General features: G+C 34.4%; 3 protein-coding genes across 25 annotated transcripts in view; 1 reads left to right on the forward strand and 2 right to left on the reverse strand.

The window, feature by feature from the left end:
• The window catches only part of ppp1r3ab (protein phosphatase 1, regulatory subunit 3Ab), a 7,956-nt gene extending 7,704 nt beyond the window's left edge, over positions 1-252 (reverse strand). The window contains exon 1 of the mRNA XM_087312254.1: positions 1-252. This exon is cut by the window's left edge and continues 532 nt beyond it. Within this exon, the coding sequence (XP_087168380.1) occupies positions 1-232 (232 nt within the window). The 5' untranslated portion in view covers positions 233-252.
• LOC147837700 (uncharacterized) overlaps positions 1-27,676 on the forward strand; it is a 174,198-nt gene that overhangs the window by 63,923 nt on the left and 82,599 nt on the right. The gene's annotated exons all lie outside the window — the stretch shown is intronic.
• ahcyl2a (adenosylhomocysteinase like 2a) lies at positions 2,520-27,382 on the reverse strand. 23 transcript variants are annotated; one of them, XM_087311156.1, is made up of 18 exons: positions 27,068-27,380; positions 19,895-20,006; positions 19,382-19,525; positions 18,714-18,814; positions 13,917-14,019; positions 13,337-13,431; positions 13,146-13,252; positions 12,151-12,267; positions 11,998-12,061; positions 11,784-11,872; positions 11,633-11,703; positions 11,464-11,558; positions 11,284-11,382; positions 7,911-7,979; positions 7,596-7,674; positions 5,522-5,642; positions 5,292-5,436; positions 2,520-3,312 (listed from the first exon to the last, which is right to left on the reverse strand). In XM_087311156.1, the coding sequence occupies exons 1-17, from the start codon at positions 27,338-27,340 to the stop codon at positions 5,430-5,432; spliced, it is 1,746 nt and encodes a 581-aa protein (XP_087167282.1). In that variant the 5' UTR covers positions 27,341-27,380; the 3' UTR covers positions 2,520-3,312; positions 5,292-5,429.

Below are 27,676 nucleotides of genomic sequence, written 5' to 3' on the forward strand. Positions count from 1 at the left end.
AGACAAGACTCAAACCAAAGGCGTCAGCAAAGGACACTCTTCTGCTGCTGGAAGGGGGAGGCAAGGAGTCATCGGAGGACGCAGAACTCCGTCGTCTAGGTGTGGGTGAAGATTTGGGTTTAATTCCTTCTAATCCCAGTGACTCTTCATCCTCTTCCCAAGGGGAAGCCGGCAAACTGAGTGAGTTGGAGCTTCCCCCAATGGGGCTTCCCAGCGCTCCCACTGACTCCATCAGGCAATGTGGAAGAGAGTGAGAGGAACTCAGCTGCTCGGCCAGCAACTGACGTGCTGTGACTTAACTTATGGAGTCGAGTTACATTTGACATTGTAGGCAAAAGCCAACTCTATATTTAGGGCAGAAACAACTCAAGCTATGCAGTCTAAGCTCAGGGGAGCCATGAAAAATTATGTTACAGACACACTTCAAACAAAATAACATTGTTATGTGCACACAAAAATGCCTAAAAGGATAGTTTACCCAAAAATGAAAGTTCCGTCATCATTCACAGCTTATATTTTTCACATTTTCAGATATTACATTCATTTAGCAGACACTTTTATCCAAAGCTACCAATAAACGATGATAAAAGAAACACTTCAAATCACCTGAGAGCAGTTGTATATACATCCCAAGACACATAAACATTCATACACATGCACAGACACACACAGATAAACATAAACCCACTCATCTCCATAATATACAATTAGTAGTGCACAATGAACGCTTATAAGAAGGTGTCTGGTGCATATGGAAAGAAAAAGAGTGTATCTCTAGGTAGTTCTTCTTAAGCAGCAACTGCTTGGAACACAACAGTGTTTTGAGAAACACCTCAGATTTCTTTTAGATTATGGAAATGGTTAAGCAAATATTGAAAATGTTATTCCAGGGGTGTTCAAACTCCTGGAAGCTTTTAGCATATCAAGTAAGAGCTTGATTAGCTGTTTCAGGTGTGTTTGATTAGGGTTGGAGCTAAACTCTCCAGGACACTGGGCCTCCAGGACTGAGTTTGGGCATCCCTGTTTTAATTTATTCAGCTGTGCTCATGCTAAATTCAGCATATGTTAAAAAGAAGTAGGCTTAGATTGTGGTCATTCGTATATTTATAATTTCTCTACAGTTATATAAGCAGGGCTTAAAATGAACTCACCAAGCACCAAATGCAAACCCATCTGTTGACCAGTTACATTTTAGAATTAATTTGAATGTTTTGAGTGTCTTCTCTAAGTTCTAAGGGTTGATACAGACCAAAAACCCTATATTCAATTCAATTTAGTTTAATGTTTGAAAGCAAAGGATAAACATTAGCACAAAAGGAAATTTTAATATTATTATGGTAATAGTATGGGTGGCATGGTGACTCAAAGGTCACTGGTTTAAGTCATGGCTGGAAGAGTTAGCATTTCTGTGTGGAGTTTACATGTTCTCCCCGTGTTGTTGTGGGTTACCTCCGGGTGCTCCGGTTTCCCCCATAGTCCAAAGACATGCTGTACAAGTGAACTGGATGGCCTAAATTGGCCGTAGTGTATATGTGTGTGTGTGTGTGTGTGTGTGTGTGTGTGTGTGTGTGTGTGTGTGTGTTGCATCTGGAAGGGCATCTGATGCGTAGTCGGTGGTTGATTTTGCTGTAGTGACCCCTAATAAATAAGGGACCAAGCCGGAGGAAAATGAATGAATGATTATTAATAGTAATGTTAATAGTATTAGAGATGTAGATTTAGGTACAGTTTAGTCATTTTGTAGTGATATTTGTGATTCAGCTTTCATAACTAAATTAATTTGAAACAATAAAGATTTTGTTCTGAACATTTTAAATGAAATTACACATTTTTTAGTTAGATGCATTTTCTCTTAAGTCACCAAACATATTTTTGACCATTTATTAAAGCATTTCCTTTCCATTTATTTGAAAGAGACTTTTACTTTGTAACAGAACAGGAAGCTTTCTTGGTGCATAAAAACCGCGGAATGGAAAAACTTCTCTTTAAAGCTAAAGTACAGCTGTAAGAAAGCAAAGGTCATGCAAGGAAACATGCCTGTTTTTATTTGCCCTGTTTGTCCAAAGCAAAACTCACTTCCTCCTTGAGTTTCAACTTTGCCTCCATCTAGAGGAACACTGAGGAATTTTTATGAAGGCTAGAGGATCGTCTCTGTAAAATAGATACTGTAGTTATTATTTATGAATGGGTTTAATGATTAATTCAAGTGCAAGTGCAAGTTAATGCACTGAAAAAAAATGTTTTGTTTATTTTAAATCAAAGTCTGTCCATTTACTTTCATGTTTGGACTGGTGGTCATTCTCCGTTAACGTCAGTTTGAAGGGTTCAACCACAAAATTAAAAAAAAAAAAAACTGTTTTTTGTAAAACTTTTTTTGTTTCCACCCCCTCAATATTGTACTTTAGTGTCTTGGAAATAATGCTCTGTGCTATGTTATGTTGACTGTAGTAGATACAGTAATTTATTAGAGAATGAAGTAATGTAGTAGGCTAGTTGTATGTTGTACACACAAACATCAAGCCGGTACTTCCATTTTTATTCATACACAACCCAGACAACAAAAATGAAGTGTTTCCACTTTCTTCTATGGTAGACAGGTGAAGGTAAAATGTTCCAGCCTGGCTGGTAAAATCCTTTAGATTTTGAGCATAAATGTACACAGTAGTGATCATGAGTGGAAGATGCAGTATTAAAATCCCACCTAAACCCCCACAGACCAAAATCACACAATCAAGACATCACACTCCATTTTTAAAGCATTAAACAATAAACTAAAAGCAAAGTAAGATGTTTACGCAAGTGTGGTTTTGTTTCAAAATGGTCCTCAACCCACACATCAAAAATCAATTACATCACTGTCCTGTAATCGATTTTTGCTGTGTTTTTGAGGCCAGTGTTAGATGTCAATTTGATGTAGTTTTGACATCAAGGTAGCTTTCATGCATAGTATGGATACCAAAAAGCAGTGTAAATTTGGAATTGAAGCGCTCAGATAGTTTAAACCGTGTTGGGGTATGGCATACATGATATTTGTTCATTTCACTGCCACTGTTTCTTTAAGAAAAACTTTATAATATTTTTGTTGGAAAGAGGAAACCTTAGAATGGCCAATGATGTGCTTTGGTTAAGTCACATAACATGCAACGTTTTTCTGTGGAGAGATTTCTGACAAATCATGTCACAAAAAATGGGAAACATCACCTCCAGTAAGTTATGATGACATGTTCACCACTCAAAAGTTTTTATCAAGTGAGTTTTTTAAAAAATCCATCAAATGCTAAATTGCTAAATGGCAATTTAGCAAGAAGGTCGCTGGGTCGCAGGTTCGAACCTTGGCTGGGTCAGTTGGCGTTTCTGTGTGGAGTTTGCATGTTCTCCCAGCGTTCGCGTGGGTTTCCTCCGGGTGCTCCGGTTTCCCCCACAGTCCAAAGACATGCAGTACAGGTGAATTGGGAAAGCTAAATTGTCTGTAGTTTATGAGTTTGTGTGTGTGAATGAGTGTATGTGTGTGGATGTTTCCCAGAGATGGGAGGGCATCCGCTGCATAAATACGTGCTAGATAAGTTGACGGTTCATTCCGCTGTGGTGACCCCAGATTATTAAAGGGGACTAAGCCAAAAAGAAAATGAATGAGTTTTCATTAGTGGAATGTCAGGAAAGTGCAATATTGCAATAACTTAGCTAGCAAGGTCAGCTGTGATCTTTTAAGTTGTAACAATAACATGAATGCTAGTAGTATAATGTTGATTAGTAATATGGCATTTGAATTATGGATAAAATCAAATGTTTAATGGCAATAGTTTTGATTAGATATAAATACACTGTAAAACCCAAAAAGTTAAGGTAACTCAAACTGTTTGAGGAAACCGATTGCAACAAACCATAAAAGTTCAAAAACTAATTCTGAGTACTGTGAACTTCCTCCATTTGAGTAAATGAAACAGTTTGAGCTCAGTAAAACCCAATAAATGAAGAGAACTCAAACCAACTGAGTACTGTAAAACCCAATAAGTTAAGAGATCTCAAACCGTTTGAGTTTAAAAAAACCTAATCTATCTGAGTAATGTGAACTTACTTCATTTAACTTACTCTAAGTAATGAGGTATGTAATTAACTCATTATCTTCAACACTGAGTTTAAAACTCTTTTCAAATGAGTAGAATTAACTTTCAGTAAATTTTGAGTTAACCACTCATTTCATTTGATAAAGTTGACTGTTGGGTTTTACAGTGTACAGGGAACAGTGTATTAGCGAGCACCACCATGTTCTATGGTAAATGAAAGAAGAAAAGGACAGAACTGGCTCTTCCTACAGATAAAAGTGAGGATGCGATGGGTTTTAGTGACCATGAGAATGATGTATGGACATTATATAAGAGCAGTGATGGAGACAGTTTGGGTAAGTTAGCTCAGAGGCATATAAGACAATTGTAGTATAGTATATGGTATAAAAAACATTGTTACATTATAATTATATATTTATGTAGTTACAATATATTTACTGGAGAAAATACGTATATTTACTGTATATTGTATACATGATAAGACAATGTAATGTTTGTTTTCAATAATATTCAGCAAAAAAGAATGGAATAAATGAAAGCTGTTGGAATATCAGTTGTTGGAAAGTGTGTATAAAGTGTTGTTTACAAGTTCTGTGTTACAGTTTATTTAGCACTGCAACACCAATTAAATCAAGACAAGCAACTAAATTATTAATTATAAGGAAAATTCTAAACTAGAAATATTTAAATTAGATCCACTATTGCACGTTGTTGCCAGAGGATACCTTAAAAGTAGCTTAAAAATCTTTTTTATTTTTCAAAAAAAATTTAACAGCACTTCAATAGCTTCCATCATGTTTTTCAACAAATGTCAGTGGGATGTTTTGACATCAAAGTACTCACTGCATTATTAATTAATTTTCTTCTCGGCTTAGTCCCTTTATTATTCTGGGGTCACCTCAGCGGAATGAACCGGCAACTTATCCAGCACGTTTTTATGCAGCTGATGCCCTTCCAGCCGCAACACATCTCTGGGAAACATCCACACACACTCATTCACACACACACTCATACACTATGGACAACTTAGCCAACCCAATTCACCTGTACCGCATGTCTTTGGACTGTCAGGGAAACCAGAGCACCCGGAGGAAACCCACGCGAACGCAGAGAGAACATGCAAACTCCACACAGAAACGCCAACTCAGCCGAGGCTCAAACCAGCAACCCAGCAACCTTCTTATTGTGAGGCGACAGCACTACCTACTGCGCCACTGCGTTGCCCGCTGCATTATTGTTCAAGCCAATTTCATGTATTGGTGAAGAGCAGGATGCATGAATTCTTTGCCAAGTCAAATCTATTTTTAGTAGCTTTAAAAAACACTTAAATCTGATGATGGGTTACACTGAGACTTCTCCACGATCCTAATACCTAAAAACAGAAAACACAAAGCAGGTTGTTTCACATTCATATAAAAATGCTATAATATAAGATCAACTGCATGTGCTTTTATCACCTGTAGTAATTTGGTTTGAAGGGGCCGTTTTTGCTCAAGCCCATGTATTTGGCTTGATCATCTGTGAGTTCAGTCAGATGAGCATCAAAGGTCTGAAGGTGCAAACTTGCAACATACTCGTCTGGAAGATAAAGTCTTAAATCAGTTTGTGATGTCATTATCATTTAAATGTGATTCAGTATTCAGCTAAATATGGATGAACAACATTGAATTGTGACATGACAAGGGGTAAGAGATATCGGAAATATCCTGGAAAGTCGATTCCAGACAACAAAAGTCAGCCAATGTTTTATAGGTTTTGCCAAAGTCAAGGAATATCAGGTATTTTTGTTTACTTAAAAGTTTGCTTCTTCCTAAATAAATTACTTTATCTTACATCATATTAATTTTCTTTAGATTATTACAGCCAAAAATTAATGAATTTTCTGCTGTTGATTTTCTCAAAGTTTAAAAATATACACAAATTCACACCCTAATTCATCATTTTTTTTTTACTTCAAGAACCATTGGTCTCTGTCATTTATTTAAAAGGAAAACTGAGAGAAACAAAGAGAGAAACTGTTTACCTTTTAACCATATAAAACCAACTAAAACTTTCTGTAAGCAAATATCATGTTATTTACAGTGCAGATGGCATATTTGAAGAGTCTTGGATGACCAAATGTTATTTGCATCAATTAAAAAACAACAAGCTTCACAAAATTTAGTTCCATTTGCATAATTTTGCATTAAATCAGACCTATTATTCCTCTTTTTACAATATGTAAAATAAGTATCTGAAATAAATGTGTATGTGGAGTTTCAGCTCAAAACTACCTCACAAATAATCTTTTATATCTCCTTAAAACTGCCTCTTTTTGTAACCACTGGGAGTGACATATACAAGTGAGGTAAGATCCAAATGCAGGTTTATTCGTGGTCAGGCAAGCAATGGTCAATACAGGTGCAAACGGGTATGTGTAGGCAGTCCAGAATCGTAATCAGTAACAGGCGAGAGGTCAAAAGGCAGGCGGCAGGCAGGGAGAACAAGAAAACAAGGCTAGGTCTAAACATGGGTAAACAAGACAAGGAAAACGCGTTGTAGTGCTACTTACAGTGAACAAGACTCAGCAAAGAGAATAGGTGAGTGTGTGGCTTAAATAGTGTGTGCAATCAGTCTCTGACAATCCTCAGGTGGTGCAAGTAATCAGTCTAGATGAGGAAGCATGTGTGAGTGTCACCGGAGTGCATGTATGAAAATGTAGTCCATAAATGGCGGATTTGTAGTCCATGGTTATTGTCAGTGCAGTCCAGCAATCTTATGGAATATGATCGCTGGTAATCGTGACACATTTATGCTTTGGTCAAATTTTGACATTTTGGAGGTGGCTGCTTTAAATTCAAATTAGCTCTTTTCAAAAGAGGGTGGAGCTACAACCATCTGCATCACCATAGCAGCAAATTCAAAACAGGACTAACATTATCTGTGTAATAATCTGAAAATGTAAAAAGAAATGTCTCAGAACAAGACAGTATATGGAGGCTACGGTGTTCATTTGTGCATCCTAAAACTCTTAGTCACTGATATTTTCCTGACATGTAAAACAGTAATGGCAAACAGCTGCTTCCCACTCAGGGCTGTTTATGCTAATGTGGGAAATATTGGTGACACTTTATTTTGATGGTCCGTTTGTTGAATTTAAGTTGCATTGAATCTACTGTACATGCCAACTAATTCTCATTAGATTATAAGTAGACTGTTAGGTTGGGGTTAGGGTTATGGTTAGTGTAAGTTGATATGTACTTGCAAAGTTTATATAGTCAGTTAAACTTCTGTTGAAGGAGCGGTATCAAAATAAAGTGTTACCAAGAGATCATCACTAATGTGCAGGGCTTTCACCCACTGACACAAAAGAAGAATGTCAATCAAAGTGTTTTAAATTCAGTGATCCAGATTTTTTGGAGGGACATAGCAGCTGTCTGTTTTTATGTTTATTAAAAGTCATGGAAATTAAGTTATTTAGTCATTAAAATCAGGTAAAAGTCGGGTAATTTGGTTTTGGTTTAGTGAAGAAACCCTGATTTTGATTCTTACCCAGTTTCTTGGGAAGAAGGTAGACATCTTGCTTGTAACGGCCCTCAGGAGCATTGAAGAGCTCAATCAATGCCAAAGCCTATCAAGAAAAAATGCAAGAAAAGAAAAGAAAATGAAGCACTCAAACGAATTTGAATAGACAGCCAGTATACACACAACCCAACAATAGCTTGAGGCTGTCGTGTTTTCCATTTCCATTGTGTTTTACTAAATGTTTAAAAGTCTTTGATGTTTAGGCAAAGTAATAGTGAAGAACTTTAGCCTTCAGGGTAACTACCTAAAACAACTCAATTAGATTCATGCATGAGTCCATACCTGTGTTGTGGCTGTGATGGAAAGAACATATATGGGCACAGTGGAGGAACTTAAATTAAGGACACGGCCCTGGAATCAAATGGAGTAAAACGGTTACATTTTCATTAACCTTGATGACCAATAAGCTTGTACTGTATATTATAGCCTAAAATTGTAAAACACATTTCTAGATCCTTTGTTGTTCTACGAACATGTCTGTCTTGACGTATGAGCGTTATTCACATTCTCCTAAATGTTGTAGGAGCAAACACAGCCTTTTTTTTTTTTTTTTTTTTTTGAGGATTTTGAGGTCATTCATTTCCAGTTCTTTTAGATGTACAAACAGCCTGCTGCTTGATATTGCATATTGGTATTTGTTATCATATTGTTTTTAAGGGATAGTTTAAAAATACATATATGTAATTATGCATCAGACATTATGTAGTCACGCTGTTATTTTTCCAAGGCGTATGGCCAGGAAAATGAGACATTTCTAAATCTAAATTAGTTTGTTCTGGCTCATTTAATGACTTTATTAGCATAAATTGCTTTTTTGAAGAAGTAAAAACAATCAAAGATATTTCTCACAACTATACATACCATATTTTCCAAACCGTCTGAGTGTAAATTATAGGATTTGGTAAAAAAAAAAAAAATCTTGTTTGTTATTTGTTGTGCGTAGCTGCATAAACACTTTCTACTTTCTTCACTAAGTTGGAACTCCTGTGGTCAGATAAATGTAATAATTTCTGCCAGACTAACTTCATGGACTTGACTAAGTTATACAGTAAAATGGTCTTTACTCTTTAAATGTAGGAATTGAACAGATAGTGTATTATTGAAAAACATAAAAATAAGCCTTATTAACCCAGCCTTATTAACTCACACTATCAACCCACCTAGCATGTTTGGCTGTGGCAAGTCAGTACATAGAATTCGAAATATTTGCTTAAGTTGTTGTTTTTTGTATTGCAGTATCTCAACTGCTATGACTAAAATCTCAAACAGTGTATAGTAAATGCTTTAATGTCATTAAAAAATAATAATAATAAAAAATGCATCAACCGGTGATGGAGTTTTCTGTGTGTAGATATTTGCATGTGTTTCATATTGGTTTTCCAGTTCATTATAAAAAAAGGTATAAGATGAATTTTACATCCATTTTAGCCATTCAAACAGGACTGTTTTCCAGAGGCATGTTCACCCAGGTAAGCTCGGGTTTAGTTTTGACCAAACTCTGAGTTTTTGGGCTCATGAAGGCAATAGTGTAAATTAACAAATTACAAATACTCAAATTACTGTAATCGAGTAGTTTTTCTCAGAAATTCTAATTTACTAAGTAGTTTTAAAAATGTGTACTTTTACTTTCCTTTAAGTACATTTTTAGTGCTATATTGGTAATTAACTCCACTACTTTCTTTCAACCTGCAGTCACGTTTTTTCTTGTCTATGGGGATTAGAAAAATCAGTCCTTCCATTTCTGACCAAGACATGTGCCATTTATAATTGCAGCAAACTGTTTAGAAGCATTAAGTGTCAAAAAAGATGGGTAAAATCTTTACACGCAATGACCAAGAGACTGCTTAGATGCATGCCACTGATGAGAAGTTGACGGATGTTTACTGAATGATAAACGAAATGGCCCAGCAGGCACAGGGTGTCAACATAATGTTAGATTGACGATGTACCCCAACGTCGTGAGGGCGTTGCATTTTGTTTGGAAATGAAAATCAGGTTGACGTCAAAACTCAACATCAGGTGACGTCTATGACCAACATCCAATCTACAGTCCATCAAATATCAACATCAAATAATGTTACAGCTTGATATTGTGTGGGTGTTACCAATATGACGTCTATCAGATGTTGGATTTTGGTTGCCATACCTAATGAATAACCCTCAGTATTTGATGTCAATAGGATCTTGGTTTAAGATGTTGGCTCGATGTTGAGTTTTGGTCACTTTCTAACACAAATTAAATCTACCAAATATTAACACCATTTGACATCATTATTGGGCGTCAAAATAACATTATCCTTGGACGCTGGGTAGACATTGAATTTTGGTCACCTGACATCACAATCTAAATCTAACCTAATATTAATGTCTTATGACATTGTGTGACTGCTGGGCAATAACTTGATGCACTACAGAATGTTACGTTTACACACATTCACAAATTACATGTAAATTCATCAGTTTTTCACAGTGTAATACTCACTACTCACTACTCTTGAATACTTTTGAAAGGTCTACTTTTTACTCATAGTTTGAGTAATATTTACAACGGATATTTTTACTCGCACCTTACATTTTTAGGCAAGTAATGGTACTTTTACTTAAGTATGATTTTTTTCAGTACTCTTTTCACCACTGCATGAAGTTGGATTGTTTTTGATTAGGTTTCATTGCCACTTTAACTTGTGTTATGCATGCTCCTGCTTGGTTGCTTCAGACTCTGGCTTTTATTCTAGATTAGAGATTGCAAAATCAAACCAATCAGACCAATCAGCTGTGAGAAAATTGACATTTATATGTGATGTAACAAAATTACTCCGAATCTCTGACCATCTTTTTTTTTTTTGCAAGTTAAAGCCTTTTACACACAAAAAAGCATTTTTAGTAACTTTTACTAATATATAAATTTTCATGATCCCTTTAAGGTTTGTTTTGATATCACACCCAGAAAGCCTTACTATAATATGTAACAAATCAAACGATTGTTTGATCATTTCATTTTTTTTGGTCCCACTTTATATTAAGTGGCCTACTAATATATATATAATATATATAAATAATATGTAATTACATAAAAATTAATAGTTTGTTACAATGTACTCATTGTGTAAATACATGTATTTACTTTTACTTGATTAAATACATGTATGTAGTTACATTGTAATTACATTTGTAAATACACTGTTGACCATCCCTTACACCTTAACCCACCCTTAGACCTACCCAAGCCACCAAACCTGTCTATAACCCAACCTCTATCCCAACTCAAAAGCACCACACGTGATCTCAAATACATTATAAACACAGTAAGTACATTGTATTATTATTTTTTTTATGTAAGTACATAGTAGTTAGAGACACTTAATATAAAGTGGGACTCATTTTTTTAAGCCTATGTTGGATGGTTTCATTATATGATTCCCTATTCAAATGATAAACATGAGGAGGACATTATCTTTCATTTCTCCTTTTGTGATATGAAAACCAAAGCATACAGCATTGGAACAACACCAATGTGACTAATTGATGACTCTAGTTTTGATGACACTTGTGTTTTGGATATTCCTCTAGTTATGTTCCGGCACTAGCTAATTAAATGTCTAATGAAAATTCGCACACTCAGTACTATTTTGATACTACTACTGATTTCTCTCACCTCTGCCAGAAGAATCATTCTCTTTCCATCAGGCCAGATAATGTGATCCACTTGTGCTCTTACATGCTGCCATGTTAAGTCAGGAGTTTTCAGAGCACTCTGAGAATACAAAATGTAGTCTAGAATTCCCAAAACCACAAGCTGTCGTTGTCAATATCTGTAGGTTACAAAACCACTTACAACATTGATTTCTGTATTGGAGCGCCCCATATTGCAGACAACACAGCCATTCTTCATTACATCCATGTGTTCCCGCACAACAACGTTTTTGTTACCTGTTTAAAATTAAGTTGTTAACGTAAATAACAAAGTGTGATTAATAGTATAGTGTGTTTTATTTACTACTCGCCTGTACAGGTGATGACCATGTCCACTTGTCTAACAACATCACTAAGTTTGGTCAATCGAAAGCCATCCATGCTAGTCAAAATATAACGCAGTGTTATGTGTGATGCTGATTTAACATTATGCTAACTTTCAGTAGAGCTCTATTGCCTTACCATGCTTGCAGAGCACATATGGGGTCAATTTCAGTGACATACACAATAGATCCCATTGCTTTCAGAGCAGCAGAACAGCCTTTTCCCACCTGTGGGCACCAATATTTACATTTACGCACAAAAAAACAAAGGCTTATGCTAAGCTAATGCAGTGACGTACATTGTTCTCAGGTGGCATGTTGTTGACAGTAGAAACCAAAATTAATTAACTTACTTCTCCGTATCCACACACAACCACTTGTTTTCCTCCAAACATGATGTCAGCAGTCTTTTTAAGGCTGAGGGAACAGGAATGACACTGAGTGTAGGTTTAGTTTTTAAAATTAGTATTAACTTAGGGATACATACAGTACTTGTATCATCCTACCTATCCAAAATGGACTCCCTGCAGCAGTACAAGTTGTCAAACTTCTGTTTGGTGACAGAGTCATTCACATTTATGGCTGGTACGCATAACTTTCCAGCTTTGGAGAGGTGATGAAGCCTAATATATGTAGTATAAAAGAATATAACATTTCATCACGCAAACACCCTAGTGTCAATGCAGTCAAATTATCTATAGACCATTTTAAGGGATGTAAACAAAAATAGTGGTCCTAATATATTTTTTAAATTTCTATAGCTTCCGAGAATATTTGACTGTTTTTCTTTTCTTAAAATGGCTTAACTTGAAGTGCTGTAAAAAAAAAAATGGAAAAAATCTTTTTTAAGGTACTTCATGAAATGTTGAAGTGTGGCAACAACGTCCAACAGTGGATTTAACTTAGAAATATAAAATTTAGAATTAATAATTTTGTTGTTTGAAATGATTTAATTGGTGTTGCAGTATTATAAGCTTTAACACAGAACTTATAAATGCCACCTTATACACACTTTCCAACAACTCATATTCCAGCAGCTTTCATTTATTCTATTCTTTTTAGCTGAATATTATTAAAAAGAAACCTAATATTGTATTATCATGTAAAAAATATACAGTAAATATAAAGATTTTCTCCTGTAAATATTATAACAAATAAATAAAAAGTATAATATAATCCGACCATTTTAAGGAATGTAAACAAAAACGATGGTCCCAATGTATTTCCTGTTGTACATTTTTAATTTCTATAGTTTCTGAGAATCCAAAAAGAGTGACATATTGATAAATAATGTTATGATAGCTGTTTTAGCATTAAATTTTGATTGAATTGTCCCTTGTTAAAGTTATGAAATAGTTTGATAACAAGCAGGAAATGTTCATGGGCCATTGACGTGACCACATTGAAATGGTCTATTCCAACCGTTCAGGAAAAACTTTTTATGAAAAAGTTTGTCTTATTTTTAACCAAAATATGGCAAGGATTATAGAGACAACTCAACCTGTGAATGCCTGTGATGCTTTCTTCAACAATGCCCTTGACTTTCTTGAAGATGTGTGGATATTTCTTGTATATCCAGTGTGTCATGTCTCCTCCATCATCAAGGATCTACACATGCACAAAATGCCATTAAACAAACTTCTGTTTACAGGTTCAAAGAGACAAGAGGACACCCCTGATTCTTGAAGGTACCATGTTTGGCTCCCAGCCCTCAACATTTACACAACGATCAATACACCACCAGAAGTCATCCTCGGACTCTCCTTTCCATGCAAACACTGGGAAGTCTGTCATGAAGAGCAAAGAACAAGACAAATTAGAAAAAGGTAGAGAAATCAGTGCTTGTAAAACAAACAAAAACATTTAATGTTCACCAAATCTTGATTAAACATTAAACTATTTTACTTGTATAATATTAATTAAAAACAATAGTTTATAAAAAATATTTTAATGTACTGAAAAAATAATAATAATAATAAATTGTGAATCAATATCTCTTACTTTCATTTATAAAAAATAGAAATATGAATTACATTTGTGACTTATCAATGGTTGTAAAAATATTTTTAGGTGGCCATTTTTGCAATATTTTGAAATACATGTTGTATACATGACATATTTTCTATGTGTGATAACTTGTATGTCATATATGTTATTTGCATATATATATTCACATATTTTTTATTTTTCTATATTCTTCTAAATGGGTTTGAATCAATCTGAATCTGACCTATAAATTATTATATAACAATTAGAGTAATTTTCTTTTTACCTCGCTCTGCTAAAGCTGCTGCCACTTCATTCTGAGTAGAGTAAATATTGCAGGCTGCCCACCGGCACTGAGCCCCTAACCCCGACAGAGTCTCAAACAGCACCTGTTGAGGAAAATAAATAAATAATTGAATGTATTTTTTACAGTCTGAGTCATGGCACGCCATCAACCTACATCTTGTTTGTTTGTTGTGAATACATACCTTTTAGTGGTGACACAAAATGAGTAATATTCAATTCAATTCATGTTTATTTCTATGTTTATTTAAATTCTTTTGCAATTTAGATTGTGTCAAAGCAGCTTAACATTGAAGTGCTAGAGAATCAAACATTTGTCAGTCAGTTTTCAGAGCTGAAGTTCAGTTTAGTTCAGTTCACTGTGGTTTAATTTTCACTTCTGTAGCTGAAGAGCAAATCCACCGATAGTATTGTGAAGTATTTAACTATTAATTTTTATTTGTTTAATAATAATAATAATGTGTGGAATATTTTAAAGAAAATGACATGATTAACAAAGCAATCATAACAGATAATTAAATTAGTTATGCTAAAAAATTACGCAGTTATTTTTCAAGATTTGAGATGAATGATAACGGTGTTAATTATAATCATTTACTTTGCACAGTTGTTCCCTCCTTCTCAGAAAAGATTATTATTGATGTTGATGAAGTTAGAAAAATGGGTCACACTTTACAATAAGGTTCATTAGTTTATGTTAATTAATGCAATTACTAACATGAACAAACAATGAACAATACATTTACTAACGTATTTGTTCATTTTAGTTAACGTTAGTTAATGAAAATACTGTAGTTCATTGTTAGTTCATGTTAACTCATGGTGCATTAACTAATGTTAACAAGCACGGACTTGGATGTTAATAATTAGTAAATGTTTAACTATGGTTAATAAATGCTGTACATGTGTTGTTCATGATTAGTTCATGTTAGTAAATGCATTAACTAATGAACCTTATTGTAAAGTGTTACCGAAAAATGTTAAATGTTTCAGTCCACAAATGTGAGAAAAACAACAGTATGTAATCCTGTAATCCTGAAAAGTTGTGCCTATCAGTTAGCACCATTGTGGCAATCAATTTTTCAGAAATGTATAGACAAGCAGACATTTAGAACTATAGACCTGAAGCTCTTCCTTCTGTGATTATGGAATGCTTAGAGATAATTCTACTTAAACATCTGGTAAGCAAGCACTATAAAGCAAAAACTTATTCCGTGTTAATTTGCTTATAGGCAAGGCTGTAGTATGGAGGATGCTGTGGTGCACATTGTTTCTAAACATTCAGAGATACCAAATACTTGTGTAAGGGCTCTTTTTCTAGATTTTCTCTTAGCACTCAATACAATCAGTGCAGATATTCTAGTATCTAAACTTATTAAGTTGTAAGTAAATGATCTGATTAGGGGGTATGTTTTAAACCGAACACAGCTATGTCAGTGGCAATAAACAAATGCTGGAGCACTCAAGGTTGAGTATGTTCTGCTATGCTTTTCATTGTGCACACAAACGACGGCCGTGCAGACAGATCTAATCAATTAAACTTAAAGTATGCAGATGATACACTATTAATAACTTTACTGAGTAAGGTAGAAGTTACGGGATTGCATCAGCAAGGTGTGAATAATTTTGTGGAGGGGTGTGGCAAAAATGCTCTTGTGATTAACCTAGTAAAAGCAGAGGAAGTCGTGTTCACGTCCACAACATCTGATGTATCTACAAACCCTGTAGTTATACATCATGTAAACATCAGACAGGTAACATCAGAGAGGTAGACAAATATAAATATTTGGGTGCAATAATAGACAGCATGGTTTCATAGAACGGTCATATTGATAATGTGTGTGCAACAAGATTAAACAAATAATCTATTTTTTGCATCGTCTTGAATCGTTTTGGAGCATCGAAAAAGATTCTTGATAAATTTTTTTTTATGTCTGTACTTATGAGTGTTCTGCAGTATTGTAATTCTGTATGGTATATGAGTTTGTCTGTGAGTCTAAAAACAAAGTTGATAAACCAGATTAAAATCTGTTCAAAGATAATAGGAAAGCCTCTTTCGGAATTATATGACAGTTCGTATTACAAGAGCATCACAAGTCTGGCAAGGACTATCATTTCGATCCCCAGTCAAGTGTTAAATCATGAATTTATACCATTAAAGTCTAACCAGAGTCCTAAGTTTTAATAAGGAGAAACTTAAAAAAATCTGTTATTTCCAGAATATTACTTTGCAATAATATTATCTTCACAATGTCACTCAAAAAGATTGGCCATCTACAAAAGACAAATTCAAGATATAATGCAATCAGTAATTCAATGGTCTATCAGCTCTGAAATTAGGATCTTTAAAGTATCTTGACATTCAGCAGAATAAATCAAACGGCTAATCTGATCGAAAGCTTTTGCAATCAAAGTTACGACTAAGATATTTACACTACAGTCAACGAACTGTGAAAGAAACTTGATAAATAGTGTAGCAATAGAGTTTCTTTTAAAAGTAAATCCTCAAATGTCCTCCTTACATTGGAAAAAGTCTCTGACAGTGACAGTAAACAGTGAACTATTGTTTCAAAATATAACAAGCCTCACCCGAAGGAGTAAACAGTGTTTGGTTTTCAGAATGTTCTCTGTACATTTCACGTGAAGCTTCCTAATATTCTATTTTGACCAATGTTTCTTTAAAGGTGCAGTAGGTGACTATCATTAGAAACATTTTTTTGCTGTGCTGGTTAAAAGTCTCTTTACATTCCAATAGTAATGATTGAAGTAAATGATCTGAATGTATTTATATGTATTTTTAGATTCTGGGTGAGGCAAAAGACTAAAAAAAGTTCATCCAACTAACATTTGTCTTGTCGATAATTCCCATAATTCTGATAAGAAGCCCAAATTGTCTGTCAACAGATGAAGATTAATAAATCTGCGCAGTCGACAACAGACAGATCCACCATTTGCACGTACACACGTGTTCACGTGCACACAAGAGAGAGAGAAGGCGATAAAAACAAATGCTGAATCAAAACTTTTTAAAATCTTGAACCAATACTGGAGTTACTTTTGCATGATGACACCATGTCTGAAGTGTTTATTTTAGACAGGGAATGTTCTGTTTTAAAACTATTTTAGTCACACAAAGCTGATGCAGATTGTGTTGTTTTACGAATGGGTTATATGCACAGAAGTGTTGTTTAGCCACTGAAACCTTCCGGCGAAAGGTTGACTATTTTCATTTAAATTTACAATTTCATAGTGCACCTAGCCTTTTACAGTATCGATAATGTAGATTTTTGTTAAGTTTAACAACAAAACATAAGTAAATAGCGCTATTCCGCCTAGCCTGCTTTACTGAGGTGTAGTTGGTTTCATATTCACATTAGCTAATTTTTGAACAATGACAACCTGTGAGGCGCTCCCTATATTGTTTACCCTGCTACTCTGAATATTCAGTCTGAAATAGCATGTAAGGGGCCGATCACACTAAACTTGCATTTACATTCCAAAAACACGAGGCGCTCCACACTGCCAATTTTGTTGACAAAAAAGTTTTTTTTTTGTTTTTTTTTTGTACTTGATTTTACTTTAAATTAGTAAACTGATTGCCTTAGAATTATTAAGTAAATGACCTATATGCATAACTATAAAAATTACGTTAAGTCAACTTAACAGTTCCAAGTTACGGTTTACTCACCTTTTAAATTAAAGTCAACTTGTTGCTTTTAAGGCAATAGTTTTACTCATTTTTTTTAATCTTTTTTTTATATGGAATATTATATTTTTATTTTGACCTTAAAGCAACACAGAGCAATAAAAAAGCAACATCAATTATAAAAACAGAAAAGAAATGCAAACAAAACAAACGAACAAAAACGAAATAAGACAGAAAAAAAAGATTTTATAACCATTTTTACATCAGTTTCTTCAGTATTATACATGGGGCAACAATGTTATGCATGTATACTGTATCTAGGCCAGTGGAAACAGGCAGTATTGGGATCTTGCAGACGATGACAGGGTTGGAACTTTAAAGTTTTATCCTTGATGTTTGACAGATAATTAAAAAAGTGTTTCCAGGTGGCGTCGATGTTTTCAGAAAGATTATGGAAGTCTCTCTAAATGTAAAGTGCTAGAAAATTCTCAAAGCCAGAATTAAAAAAGTGGTTTTGTTGCCTTGTAGACAAAGAATAATTATTTTAGCTATCACCATTCCATATTGGACAGCTTTTTTAATTTGATGACTGAACCCACGAAGTGATTTAGACCAACCAAAAACAGTAATTGCTGGATCAGGGGTGGGTTTACAAGAATAAGCCTCAGAGTAGACCTGTACTACTTTATATTGGAGTAGTCTGTGTCTTGAGTTAATAGAACATGTATTTATGACCTTGATACACTTTTTTCAATCCTCATTGGTAATTTGGATGCCAAAATCTTTTCCCATGATCTTTTCTAATCATTTTTTTTTTTTTACAAAGAGATCAATTTAAAGTGTCCCTGCTAAATCCAAATCTTCATTTATTTCACAAATGTTACTGACCCTATACTTAAACTTGAATAATATGTTTAGTTAAATGTTTACTGTTATTACTTATGATAAAGTTAAGTACATTTATGTTGTATAATCACCTAAGGTAGGGGTGATGTATGGGTGCTGATGAGGGTTTAGGTTGGGGTTTCATGTTTCTTTGACCTTGTAAAACAGGTTTTGTTTTTACAGGACTTTTTCTATCTGTCAACACAATGCAGTTATACATCTAGTGAAGGGATAACAGATGATACTTACAGCTGTCTGGGCCGTGACGTGGGTACATCCTACTATTTTAGCCCCTGCCAATGGTTTCTCACCCTGGGCAGCTTTTCTTAACGCCATTAGTGCAGTCATCTCTTCATCAAATAAAGGTACACACATTACATAACATTACATTTCTTTCAGTCACATAATAAATTCATATGTCTTGCTTTTACAGTGCTCAGCATAATTAAGTAGACCCCATTTTATAAATTATTATTTTTATCTATTTCCCAGTGAATATATTTTGGTGCATTTCAATAAAACAGATTTATTAAACATATGTATTTATTAAAATTATATTTTAATTACCAAAAATATTTAGAAATTGAAAGATAATACAATTAAATTCAAGCAAAATATTGCAATTTTTTTTTTATTTCAAAATTTTTCCACTGTTTTGATTTTTCCTCTTTTTAAAGTTTGTATTTAATATTTTTCTATAACATATAATCGGTGTACTAGTTTTTGGACCGTTATCGTAATCTATTTGGTTAGATAAGCTCCAGATTTGGCTTCAATACTGAATAATCAAATGTACAGTATATGCACAAATATAATATTGTTTAGCTATTAAAAATTAGAATTTAGAAGATAGATTTGTAAGGGGTGTACTTATATATGCTAAGCACTGTATGTATTAAAATATTCTGCTTGTGTACCATCCTCAGCAAGCTCTATCTGTCGACGGCCAAAATCTGCCAGCTTGATGTTTTTAATGCAGAAGTCCTTGTTCCCTTTTGAGTTCATCCTTTGCTTGTCTCGAGGAGAAACCTCGTTTTCTGGGTCTTCTGCATCTGAACCTCCTGAAAAATGAGAAATTAAATGATAAAGAAAACTAAAATCAATCTGGAAATATTACACTACCGGTCGAAAGTTTTGGCGTCAGTAAGATGCCCTTCCAGCCGCAACCCATCTCTGGGATTATTATTATTATTATTATTATTATTATTATTATTATTATTATTATTATTATTAGTAGTAGTAATAAAAGCAATAGTGACTATATTTAATAAATAAATATTTAACAATTTATCATTTTTTTTACATTTAATAAATGCCGCCTTTATAAACAGAATAATTTTCTTAAAAAAAACATGAAAAAAACAACAACTCCAAACTTAAAATTGTAGTGTTTATCTTCAAAAAGGTGATAGAAATTGCTGGGCATCTACCTGAGCTGTTGCTGTCTGTAGAGGAATGAGAAAGAGAGTGCGACAAGGACCGGCGACCCGTCTTTGTTAGTCGATTGTCAAATTCCCGTGTTTGCTCAGGATACTCAATTTGCTGAGGAGAAATTGATGAATGAAATATTTATTTGTATACATTTTATATTCAATATATTTGAAAATACAGAAGACATATTCATATAATTTGTTTGTAGTATTAAAATTAAACATTATTATGTAGACTTCAAAAATATTTACGCTTTTCAGGATAATTTTCTACTTTTTATTTTCACTTAAAATACGATGTTGGATTATAAGGATAGTTCATCTGAAAATTTAAGTTTACTCACTATTTACTTACTCTCAAGTAGTTCCAAACCTTTATGAGTTTTCTTATGTTGAACATAAAATTATGTATTTTGAATAATGTTAAATACAGTTGACTTCCATAGTAGGAAACTCAATGAAGAAAAAGTCAATGGCAACAGGTTTCCAACATTTTTCAAAATATCTTCTTTAGTTTTCAATGGAAAAAAATATATTGATTTGTTACAAGTGAAGGGTGAGTAAATGATAACAGAATTTTGAGTTTTGGCCGAACTATTCAACTATTTATTTAACAACTTTCATTTAAAATTGCTAGTTGAAAACAAGTAAAACATTAAATAACTTGTGACATGAGACTGCAATTTAAATATGTATAAATTTAAATGCAGGGCAAATGTAACAAATATATAAAAACCTAAAGCAATTTTCCAAAATAGCAGAAAACTTATACTAAATAATGAAAGAATATTAAAATAGTGTTTGACCTGTTACTGCTCATAAGATCTAAGAGACTGGTTGTACAGTAACTATTAATAGCTCACTAACTCGTACACCAAGTCAAATAAATTAATAAAGGTATGCTTGAAATGAAACATGAGGATTTTTTTATCTATTAGTTTGTTAGTTCTGAAACTGCTCAACCGTATTAGCAAGTTAATAATATAAAATAATTAAACAACACACACACACATACATACAAACATACCACAAGAAAGAGAACCTCTGCTTTAAAATAAAGCAAACATATTAACTGCAACTTCTACCTTAAGAGATTTTAAATACCTTGATGTTAAGAGATAACACAGCATCTTTAGGTTCCCTGTTTTTAGTTAGACTAACCAGGCTGTAGACTTTCCTCATGGTGTTTGATCCACTTGAGAAATGCGTCGGATAGCTCCCTCATCAGCATTTAAAGGCTGAACCACAACAGTAATTGTTGTGCCATAACGTGAACTGAGCAGGCTGGAGAAGCATGGGTCCACTGTCAGATGAAATCCTACACTGTGAGAGCGAAAGCTTCACAAGAAACTCAAAAGTCTCTTTCATGTGATGTGATTCGACAATGATTAAAGTCTGTGAGGTCACAAAAGTTCCCACAAGTCATTTATTAATTGTGGCTTAGTGCCACTTAGCTGCTACCGTGCAATTGTAAGTGCACTGATCTGTGTTCAGCCAATGTTTCTGTTAAGGGCTGTTAATGATGATCAAGAACTGGTTATTCAGTTATGCATCATTTAACAGGCATGTTTTATCCAAAATGACTTACTGTTCGCTAACTAAAGGGACTGTCCCCTTTGAGGAACCTGGAGTCAAGTGCCTCGTTCAAGGACAAAAGGGAGGGAAAGAAGAAACTCAGCAGCTTTCATATTTAAGGCTAACAATAACACTAATGCTACATGAAATATTATGCTGTTTTTGAACCATACTATAGTAAAGTATGTCAGCTGTGTATCTGTTTCCAGCAAGCATTTATTTTGTTTTTAAAAGATGTCTAATATATGTCTAATAGACATCTAAACATAGTCGTCTTGGCTAAAACAAGGCTAAATTTGGACGGTCAGTGATAATCTAATAGAATAGAATAGGCCAAAACTGTAAACAGAAATGAATGACTACACATATAAAGTCTGTCTAATATATTTGACCACTTTGAGCTATTTGTTCATTAGATTTTCACTGACAGCCCAACTTTAGCCTTGTTTTAGCCAAGCTGTCTATGTTTAGATGTTTATTAGACGTCTAGTAAAGACAAAATTGTTTGCTAGGCTGTGGCAATGCTTTAGTTAGTCATATAAACAAATTAGGGGAGAGTGGCAAAAATTATCTGGATGCAGCCTTTATGATGCAAGCTGAGATTGCATCATTCAGCGATGCTATGTCAGACACAATGCACTCAAATGGAGTGAGTGATGTCAATGTGATGGGTAGGGTTAGGTGAGCCCATTAAAAAGCATTGGATGCAGTTCAGATTGCACAGCACCAGGTTTGCATCCAGACCCCTTTCGAGAGTGGGGACAGTTGCAACACTTTTTGCCTTTCCCTCAGGTTCTCGGAGACAGCTTTTTGTAAATACCTCAAATTTAATATAATAAACCCACATTTATTGGGCACCCACCGACATTGCTATTATATGTGTACATATGATAATATATGCAGAATTTACATTTAATTTAGACAAAGTCAAATGTTGCAACATTCATTAAAATGTCATAATAAAAGAAATTCTAAAACATCAGTTGGATTTTACTTCTTTTTTTTTTTTTTTAAACAGACTAAATGTAAATTGGTTAATTGTTAAATGTGTTAAATTGGCCATAAATACGCACTATTAAAATAACAGGCAACAATCAAATATCAGGCCTAAAAAAACTGAACAATTGTTTTTTTTTTTTACAGAAAATTTAGACTGAACTATTAACTAAAGTACTTTTTTGAAGTTTAAAATGAATTAATTCATTAAAGAATTCTTTATTTTTATTAAATTACATTGACACCGTAATAAAATTTAAAGTGTACATTGTTTACATGGCAAGCTCTTAAATACATTTTGTATATTATAACTGTCCCAGCTCTGTCAACCCTGATTAAACTGGCTTTGCTTGGGAGATACAATTGCTTTAATGCTTGATGCTCTGCTTTAATGCTCTGAACATTAAGAAAATATATATATACCAAACAAAAATGAGTTTTATACTGAAGGAATGATCACATATGGCGGATTTTTCTCAGATTAAAGGAGGGTATAACTGAGAATATGTATGAATATCATCACTATAGCTCATTCCTGAATGGAGGAATTAATCTTGCTGCAATCACCCACTGTTGCAACCGTCTCCTATTTCTCCTATTTCTCCTATTTCGCACTTTCCTATTGTGCTATTTGTTCTACAGTTAGGAATATTATACTACACCACACCTCAGTTGACTTTAGTAAAAAATATGCTTACTACAGTTTTATTACAGTTTATTAGTTAATATTACAATATGATGTTTAGCATTATTAACCGGGTTGTAAGAACTATCAAATATAAAGTAATATCAACACAATCTCACAACAACTTTTTTATATAGTGGCTAATTTTTATTAATTTGTGCAATCTAATTTGTACATTTTAGGATGACTTGCTTATCCACCAATGAGAAGTGGGTTTAGGGTTGTGGTTTTGGGACACACCACCTTTTAAAAATTATACTTTTTCACATGAATGAAATAGTAGTTTGTATGAATTAGCCACGTTTCTGACAATATGTAAAATATTTACATTTCCGAGATCAGGCTGATATAATACACTTTACTATAATATGGTTCAAAAACACTATAGTATTTACTACAAATATCTACCATTATTTCACGTGAGAAGAAACTGTATTTACTCTATACTCTTTCTGTATACTGACCGTTTGATTGTCACAGAAACTGCTTCCTTACCGCACCTTGGGGTCAACTGTTTATGGCTTAAGAAAACTGAATGGCTGTTGATTTCAGTGCTTAAAACATTTAATGTGTAAAAGCCCAGCATATTTAGGTTACCTATACCTTGATATTTACCCCCTCCCACATGTAGTTACACAATCCGTTTGCTTCTCACATTAACCTTGGTGTAACCTGGGGTCAAGTTTTCAAGTATAAAATGGAGGTGACACTCAGATTCATGAGCCATCTTTCCAAAAGATGAATTTAGCACTTCTATTTTTAGTTTTTCAAGTTCATCTCAGATCTTAAAAGGTTCCTCACTCACTTTCCTTTTGCTTGGTCCTTGCTTTATCAGGGGTTGCTGCAGTAAAATTAATCGCCTATTGTTTTACTGGAAGATACCCTTCCTGCCACAAAACAGATCTGAAAGTACAACCCTATAGGGGCAGTTGTGGCCTCATGGTTTGAAAGTTGGACTTGTACGCTACCTGACAAAAGTATTGTTGCCTATACAAGTCTTAGGAACAAAAATAATTATCTTGTCAAGGTTTGGACAGGAAGGTCTTTGCTTAGACAAAAGTCTTGTCACTTAACAGAAATAATGTACAGTACAGAACATAAAGTCATGGTGCAGTGGAAAAAGAATGGTCACACTTTATTTTGATGGTTCGTTTGTTGAATTTAAGTTACATTGCATCTACATGCAAACTAATTGTCATTAGATTTTAAGTAGAGTGTTAGGTTGGGGTTAAGGTTATGGTTAGTGTAAGTTGACATGTACTTGCAAAGTTTCTTATAGTCAGGTAAATATCAGTTGAAGGAGCAGTATCAGCATATATTAAGCAGACAGTCTACTAATACTCAAATGGACCATCAAAATAAAGTGTCACCAAAAGAATGGATATTATGTATAACTGCCATGAGCTTGGAGGACTGCACACATCTCTGCAATGGTTCAAATGATGTATTAATAAAGTCATCAAGAAAATGTTCTTTATAAAGTTTATAAAGATTATTTGGATTCATCTTCAATGCCTCCTCCTTCATCTTACCCTAGAGATGCTCAATAATGTTCATGTCTGGTGACTGTGTAGGCCCATCATGCGCACCTTGATCTTCTTTGCTTTCACAAACTTTGATGTGGAGACTGAAGTATGAGAAGAAGCACTCTCCTGCTGAAGAATTTGCCTTCTCTTGTAGTTTGAAATGTAATGGGCGGCACAAATGTTTTGATACCTCAGGCTGTTAATGTTGCCATCCACTCTTTCGCATGCCCATATGCAGAATGTAACCCCAAACCATGATTTTTCCTACACCAAACTTGACTTATTTCTATGTGAATTGTGGGTCCATGCGGGTTTCAATAGGTCTTCTGCAGTATTTGTGATGACTGAGGTGCAGTTTAACAGATGATTCACCTGAAAAATCTTCCCCCTGCCACTTTTCCAAATGATCAACAAGAAGTCAAGTTATTATTTGTTGCTCTTACAACTGGGATCGACGACAAGACTTTTGTCAGGTACTGTAGTGTAATCCAAAGGTCACAGGTTTGATTTCCGATTGCCCTCTGCCCACTCCTACTTGGATGGGTCAATACTAGAGGACCAATTTTGAGTATTTGTAGCAATACTTAACCATACTCACATCATTTCAGTCAGTTCTGGGAAACTGAACATTACATGAACATTAACTCTCCCATTCACACACTACAGCCAATTTAGTTTACTCAATTCAGTTATAGCACATGTCTTTGGTAAATCGGAGAACCTGGAGGAAACTCAAGCAAACACAGGAAGAATGAATTCCACACAGAAAAGCCTCCTGGTCCAGCCAGGACTCAAACCAGCAACCTGCTTACTTTGAGACAACCGTGCTAACCACTTAGCCCTTAAAAGGATAGTTCACCCAAAAATTTTAATTTCCTCATCATTTACTTACATCTAAGTGATTCTAAACTACTGAGCACACAATCCCTTTAACTCTCTTTCTGAATCTAGATAAAATTGGAACTTGTCTGGTCTGATATTAAACCAACATTTCCATTAAATCAACCTGAAATCAAACGCCTTGGTCAAGGGCAAAATGGTAGTAGACCTTTACAACCTGCAGATTCATTGGTCTCCTTTTTAAGTTTTGACGTCAGCACTTCTACGCACTCCATTGACCAAAACAAACATTGAACCCACTCCAAGTCCAGTATAAAACAGAGAAAGAACAGTTCTGTTTCTAACAGGTGTCTTCAGAATACCTTGTTTTGTGTTTAACAGAAGGAAGAAATCCATAAACGTTTAGAACCACTTAAGTGTGAGTAAATGCTGAGGATATTTTCAGGTGAACCATCACTTTAACAACTTTCAGATTTACGGTTGTTCCATTCCAAAGCTTGACTTCAGCTGCCGCGGACATTTAATTCATTCCAAAGTTCATAATAATCAGAACATCGTCAGTTCTGTACACTTTAAGAACATTCCCATTGAAGCAGCATGGAATCTAGCACCCTGATTTAGGACTAAATGGTTTTAAGGAAACCAAATAACTCTCAGACATAGATCTCCATTTTTAAGGTTTGACTTTATCACTTCAATGATCAGAACAAACATTTAAGCTCTTCTAAACTGGCATTGAACTGGATTTTTGACATGATTTTTCTGACTGGATAATTTATTAAATAAATATGGGATCAAGTGCCTTGTTCAAGACAAAATTATGGTATTGAACATCAGCATTCAGATGCATCAACCTCCCTTTACAGTTTTGTTGCAGTCCAGGTTTGAAACAGAAACTTGGATGCATTTATATGTTGGCACGGAAGAATTTAAGTATAAGTTTATTGTATTTTGGTAGTTATTATTGTATTTTCTTAAAAGTAAAATCAGAACTCCATGCACATACTTTAACATCCATTGAAAATACAAAGAGATAGTTCAATAGGAAATTATTTTCCTATTAAACACAAAACATAATATTTTCTGAACAATGTTGCAGAAAAGCAACCATTGATGTCCAGAAAATACTATGGAAGTCAATGGATGCCGGTTTACAACATTCTTCAGAATATCTTCCTTTTTCTTTAAAAGGAAACAAACACAAACAGGTTTGGAACAAATTCAAAATTAATTTGACAGAATTTTCTTTATTAGCTGAACTAAAGCTTTAATCAGCCCCACACTCTCAGAAATAAAGGTACACGATCTGTCACTGGGGTTGTACCTTTTCAAAAGGTACACATTTGGACTTAAAGGAACCATATTGGTACCTCAAAAGTATATATTAGTACCTAAAATTTTAGGAGGAACACTTTTGTATTTTTTAGGTACTAATATGTACCCTTGAGGTATTAATATGGGCCTTTAAGGTACAAATGTGTACCTTTTGAAAAGGTGCCACCCTAGTGACAGCTCATGTACCTTTATTTTTGAGAGTGCAGTGTCACTTACGCTTTTTGTTCTTGGTGCTTCACTGACAGCCTCATCGTTTTCATCGAACACTACATCGCTGTCCTGCATTTGTATGAGTGGAGGGTGCCAGTTTGTCGCTTTTTCCAGCATTCTCAGTAACTTGGAGCTTATTTTCGGCAGTTGTGGGGAATCTTCATCTCCAGCTGTTTCCAGAACAGAAGAAATGACAGCTTCATCAAGATGGCCTCTCTCTTCCATGCTATTATCGTCTTCAAATGGTTTCAGCGATTCCCTGTTGAGACTGCTCTCCATTTTAATGTGTTAAGTTGAATGTTGAGGTTACAGACAGTAGCTCTTTTGAGCTGGGTTTTTGAATGTGTAAACAACACCTTCATGAAAACTAATTGTGGAAACAGAGAATGTCAATGGCATGGGGGTAGAGGAGGTAGAGGAGGGTTTAGTACTGCTTGATGGTGTTATATTATTCAAAGAACGGTGACTAGCCTACTTCTTGGTTAATACTTTTTTGTTGTTGTTGATGTTGTATTGTTAGCACATCAGCACATCAGTTGTTGGCATCACAAGAATGTCAACATTGAGAAAATGACAATAAATATACTGGTTTTAAAATTGCTCATACATTTCAGA

The sequence above is a fragment of the Danio rerio genome, chromosome 25, assembly GCF_052040795.2.
Source record: "Danio rerio strain M-AB ecotype USA chromosome 25, GRCz13ab, whole genome shotgun sequence".
In the NCBI taxonomy this organism is placed as follows: Eukaryota; Metazoa; Chordata; class Actinopteri; order Cypriniformes; family Danionidae; genus Danio; species Danio rerio.

Bases quoted from the DNA above. Each gene is read 5' to 3' on its own strand.
- ahcyl2a (XM_087311156.1), bottom strand. From the start codon at position 27,340: ATGGAGAGCAGTCTCAACAGGGAATCGCTGAAACCATTTGAAGACGAT. The intron at 11,383-11,463 runs GTAAGTGGTTTT...TTGTATTCTCAG, and splicing joins CCAATACAGAAATCAATGTT to AGTGCTCTGAAAACTCCTGA. The intron at 5,643-7,595 runs GTAAGAATCAAA...TTTATCTTCCAG, and splicing joins CCTTCTTCCCAAGAAACTGG to ACGAGTATGTTGCAAGTTTG.